The sequence below is a fragment of the Chrysochloris asiatica genome, unplaced genomic scaffold (assembly GCF_000296735.1).
Source record: "Chrysochloris asiatica unplaced genomic scaffold, ChrAsi1.0 scaffold00140, whole genome shotgun sequence".
In the NCBI taxonomy this organism is placed as follows: Eukaryota; Metazoa; Chordata; class Mammalia; order Afrosoricida; family Chrysochloridae; genus Chrysochloris; species Chrysochloris asiatica.
In genome coordinates this window covers 1,781,953-1,787,664 of record NW_006408658.1, presented here as the reverse complement: position 1 = coordinate 1,787,664, position 5,712 = coordinate 1,781,953, and the positions used below count along the sequence as shown (strand labels likewise).

At 38.6% G+C, this 5,712-nt stretch overlaps 1 protein-coding gene across 1 annotated transcript; it reads right to left on the bottom strand.

Moving 5' to 3' along the window:
* Positions 1-470: 470 nt before the first annotated feature.
* On the bottom strand, positions 471-1,418 carry LOC102825904 (olfactory receptor 2D2-like). The gene has a single exon (XM_006870305.1). It carries the CDS (start codon positions 1,416-1,418, stop codon positions 471-473), a length of 948 nt encoding a protein of 315 aa, XP_006870367.1.
* Positions 1,419-5,712: the final 4,294 nt, after the last annotated feature.

Genomic DNA, 5,712 nt, shown 5'->3' with positions numbered 1-5,712 from the left:
AAGAGTTTGAGTAGGTTCTAGAGGAGTGGTAATACAGAGAAAAATTTTAAAGACAGAATTTAGAAGCTCCAGGATTTGTAAACTGAATGTTTCTCCAGAGATTTCCTAACCTTTAGAATGCAAACACTGTTGGTTAATGCACTGGACTGTAACATTAGTTTGAACCACAAGGTTGGTGGTCCAAGCTCACCAGTCACTCCTTGGAAACCTTATATAGGGTCACTATGAGTCAGAACCTATTCATTGGCACATAACAACAAAAAAGGATGCTAAGGAAGTTAACTTATCTTCTCGTTGTTCTGTGAGTTATTGTGTCTCTCATCTACAAAGAAAATCTTAGATGAAGGCTGGAGCAGGTACAAAGGAATGAAGCCCAAAGGTGAGAATCTTACCATATTCCAGATACGTAAGAAAGATGACTGCCCATCAAGTCTTATAAGAAGGGAATGGAAGGGCCTCTGAGGTCACTATCAGTGGTAGATCCCAAGCTTGAGTGGGAAATTCCTTGTGGCTACTTTTCTCAGAGCTCCCTTCACATCCTTATTCCTCAGACTATAGATGAGAGGATTAAGCATAGGGGTGACTACTGCATAGAACACAGACACTAGTTTTTCCTGCTCTTTGGAAGACTTTGGTGTCATGTAGGTGGTAATTGCTGACCCATAAAAGAGGATGACCACCATGAGGTGGGAGCCACAGGTAGAGAATGCCTTGAGCCTGCCAACAGCTGATTTCATCCTGATCACAGTCACTATAATGTGGCCATAGGATACCAAAATTAGGAAAGCAGGTATGAGGAGGATCACCACCCCCATAAGAAAAATGGCCATCTCTGAAGTGTGGGGGTCTGTGGATGCCAGAACCAACAGTGCAGGAGCCTCACAAAAGAAATGAGCAATGCTATTGCTGCCTCTGTAGGGTAGCCTTAGCGTGAAGGTACTGTCCACAATAGACACGAGAATTCCACTGGTCCATGATCCTGTGGCTAGCTGGACACACACCCTCCATGTCATAACATTAGAGTAATGCAAAGGACTGCAGATGGCCACATATCGATCATAGGACATCACTGCCAGAAGGGCACACTGTGTACCTCCAAAAATGAGAAAGAGTAGAAGCTGAGCTGCACAACGCATGAATGAAATAAACTTCTTCCTGGATAGCAGGTGAACGAGGGCCTGAGGAACGATGTTGGTAGAGAAACAGAGGTCAGCCAGAGACAAGTTGCAGAGAAAAAAATACATGGGTGTGTGAAGTCGGGAGTCGATTTGAACAAGAGACATGAGAAGCAGATTTCCAAGCACAGTAACCAGGTAGACAGCCAGGAATAAGACAAAGAGGAGTTTTTGGGTGTATGGGTCATCAGAGAGCCCCAGGAGGAAGAATTCAGTCACTTGTGTCTGGTTTGTCTGTCTCATAGTTTGTTTCTGGTTTTTTTTCTTCAGAATATGCTAAACAATGGTATGCATGGCCTATGAAATTAAGCAATTCATAATTAGGAGGTTTAGGATTTGCCCTCAACCTCTATGAACCATTTCTAGAATCCCTTTTATAAAGTCTTTAGCAGGCAATGGTGCTTCTTTAGTTAGTAATTTAATTGCTACAAAAGAGTACTTTATAATATGCGCATTCCGTTGTTGGCATAATCTGGCAAGAAAAGAGTAGAGAAAAGGAATCACCTTCTTTATGATGCATTTCACATTTCTGGTAACAGTAGATTGAATTAAACTTTAATGGCTGACCATTTAATTTTAGTTTATCATTAGCTAGAACAAATAAAAATTCTCAAACAATCATGAGGTTGAAACACTGTGATGCTCTGGACCACATCTATTCATGTTGTCTCTTCTCTGAAAAGATGGTCACAAAATTGTATGAAGTGAATGAGAACCAAAGTACCTTATAGATCTGACATGAATCTCAGAGAAAATAGCCTGTCTTAAAGAAGTTGGGGACTTAAAGGGTAACTACATATTGTGAATATTCTCTCTAACAATCCTATCTCCAACTCAAACTCTCTGTTAATTTTAACTGAGAGTGAGTTTCCATAAAAACAAATGTACCATCACAACTGAAGTCCCATTTAAACTACCAGTTTGTGTAGTTTCTTGGTGGTGGTGGTGGTGTGCCGTGGAGTCCGTTCCAACTCATAGCAACCCTGTACAGGGTTTCTGAGGCTGTAAATCTTTACGGGAGCAGAAAGCCTTATTTCTCCGGTGGAACCGCTGATAGTTTTGAACTGTTGACCTTGAGGTTAGCAGCCCAATTTGTAACCGCTATGCTACCAGAGCTCCTTGCATAGTTTTTTACTCAAGTCAAACTCAGCATTATTCACCTACCACCAGCCCATCATCATCTTCCACTGTCTTGCATTATCTGTCTACTACTCCCAGAGATTGAAAACTCGGTCTGTTTTCCTAAATAGGAACAGCTGGTAAATAAAAAAAAAACTTTCTTATATCGGTCATATAGAATAATGGTTGTTGTTGTTAAGTACCGTGGAGTCGGTTCTGACTCATAGTGACCCTGCACAGGGTTTCCAAGGCAGCAAATCTTTACAGGAGCAGAAAGTCTCATCCGTCTCCTGCAGAAGAGCTGGTAGTTTTGAACTGCTTACCTTGAGGTTCATAACCACTATGCTACCAGAGCTCCTTAGAATACATGTTATACTGACATTACCTTTCCATCGCGGTTAGAGGAAGTGTAGATGCTGATTCAATTTTAGTAAAATAAAAACAAGTGTCACAAACCTTTAAAATCTTTTAAACAGTAAGAAGCTCTTTTATAATCTCCAAGAGGTACTGAACATTTCTCCTCAGTATTCCTTATTTCAATTTTCCTTTCTCACACTCCCTGCTTTGAATAAAATATTGTATTTGATTTTCAGTATTTGGTCATCTATATTTCAAACATATGCACTTTTAGCAACAATAGGAGTGTGACAGAAAAGTTAGACATTGTCAAAATTAAAAAGGACACATGTGACAATTGAAAAGACAAACCACAGAATAGGAGAAAAAAATGCATATAGAATACATAAAGAATTCTTATAACTTAACAACAAAAACACAATAATAGAAACTCTTACAACTTAATAATGAAATTACAAACCAATTTAAATGTGGGTAAAGGATCTGAGTAGACATTTTTCCAAAGAAGATATGCAAATGACCAATAAGCACATTAATAGGTGTTCAATATCATTAAACCAAATCAAAATCCCTCTTTAGTCAATCTGACTTATGGAGACCCGATAGGACAGAATAAACTTCCCCATATTTTAAATATCATTGTTGTTAAGTGCCATCGAGTCAATTCTGACTCATAGCGACTGTGTATGGTTTCTGAGACGGGACTGGTGGATTTGAACCATCAACCTTTAAATATTATTAGGAAAATGCAAATCAAAACAACAATGAGATACCCATTAACACCTGCAAGGATGGATATAATCAAAAGGACAGGTAACAACCTTTGGTGAGGATGTGTAGAAAGTGGATCCCTCATAGCTTATTGGGAAAACCATGTGGCAGTTTCTCAAAAAGGTAAGCAAAGAGCCCATAAAACCCAGAATTCCCGCTGCTAAGTGTTACCCAAGAGACCTGAAAACATATGTCTGCACAAAAAGCGTTTATGAAAGTGTCCATGTTGTTGGCAGTAAGTGCCATTGAGTCACTTCTGACTCATAGCCACCCTTTAAAGTGTTTCCAAAGAGTGGCTGGTGAGTTTGAGCCACCAAACTGTGGTTCAAACTGACCTTGCAGTCCAGTGCATTATTCCACAGTGCTACACCAGGACTCCAAAAGTGTCCATAGCAACATTTATTCATAATAGCCAAAAAGCAGGAACAACCCAAATATCCATCAATGATGAATATATAAATAAAATGTAATATATCCATCGAATGGAATATTACTCAGTCATAAATAAAAAATGATACAAAATACAACATGGATTCATCTTATAAGCACTATTGTAAGAGAAAGAAGCCAGTAACAAAAAAATCATGCATTGTATAAAGTTAGTTATATGAAATATAATGTGGTCCTGTGGATCAGCACTGGACTACAAACCACAAGGTTGGCAGTTCAAACCCACCAGCTGCTCCTCAGAAACCTTATCACAGGTCGCTATGAGTCGGAACTGACTGGACAACAGTTAACAGCAATACGAATAGTGGCATAAAGTAGATTAATGGCTATTAAGGGCTGGGAAAATGAAAGGATTTGTGAATTACAGCTAAAGGGCACAGGCCTCACTTTTTAGAGTGATGAAAGTGTTCTAAACTGGACTATGGTGATTATTGCAAACTCTGTAAATATACTACTGTTAACTTACTGTAAGGTGCTGTTGAGTTGGGTCCCACTCACTGTGACCCTGTATAGGATTTCCAAGAGACCATAAATATACTAAAAGTCATTAAATTATAATCTTTAACTGAATGAATTGTATGCTATGTGAATTATAAATAAAGTTGTTAAAATAGTTTAATAAGTATGTGTGTGCAGAAATTCAGGTGTCTCATTTTTAGAAACCAGATGACACGACTTTATCTTTCACATTTTGGACATGTTATCAGGAGGCACAAGTTCTTGAAGAAGGACCTCATTCTTGGTAAAAGGAGGGCCAACAAAAATGAGGGTGATCTTCAATGAGATGGATGGATACAATGGCAGCAGCAATGGGGTCCAATGTAACAACAACTGTGAAGATAGTACAGGACCAGAAGTATTTCCTTCTTAGGGTTTCTATGAGTTGGAATGGAATCACCAGCACTTAATAGCAACTACAAAGCCACATCTCTACTTGATGGCCATTTATTGCTTCACACTGACTACAGATGAAAATTGTCCCCATTATGTGACCAACACTGATTTTTACAGCTATTACTAGTACACACTGCATTTTTTTACCTCATAGTCTTTTCATCAGCATAGGTTCTCTACTCAGAGCATGCCCACTGCATCAATACAGCATTGTTCTTCTTGAATACGCATCACACTGGAAATAGTCAATCAAATTCATTTGTTTAGCAAATATCTTGGGTCAATTAGTAAATCAACTTTGAGACTTAATTTGGAAATAAAAGACACAACTACTGGAGCCATAGAATCCTAGAGAGGAGGGTGCAAGCCATAGTCATGTTCTCCTCAGTGTATACATTTGTAGTGAAGATTAGTTTAACGAGTGAATCTAACAATTCCTTAAATCAAACTAACATGGGATTGTTTCTTAAACAGAAAAAGAAACTTAATCTGTTACCAAAACAGCCGACATACATTTGACAACAAAAGCTATTTTAATTTAGGTGTTTTCTGAATTGCTACCCATTTAGGGTAAGTTGATTATTAAAGCGTCAGGTTCTGGTTCAGCTCAACTTTTGACTGGCTCCTCCCTTTGCCACCCCTTCCTAGAGTAGAGATCTGGGTGTCACTGAGAGCAACAACATTCTAGGTATCAGGGAAACTTAAATGGTTCTCTCATAATGAATCTTAGGGTCATGAAATTCATGCAGAGTATAAGACCAAACATTTTGCACAGAGTTTGCGGTGATGCTTTCAACCAGGAAATCATGTAATAAAAGGGCAGCTACAGAATATTGTTAGGATTTCTAGTCCTTCTTCATCCAGCTAATTAAGGTGTTTCAAGATCCCATTTAGGACTGATATACTCCAAGAACACTTTACTTAGTGATCCATTATTTGCCTCATT

Coding starts and splice junctions, on each gene's coding strand:
- LOC102825904 (XM_006870305.1), bottom strand. CDS start 1,418: ATGAGACAGACAAACCAGACACAAGTGACTGAATTCTTCCTCCTGGGG.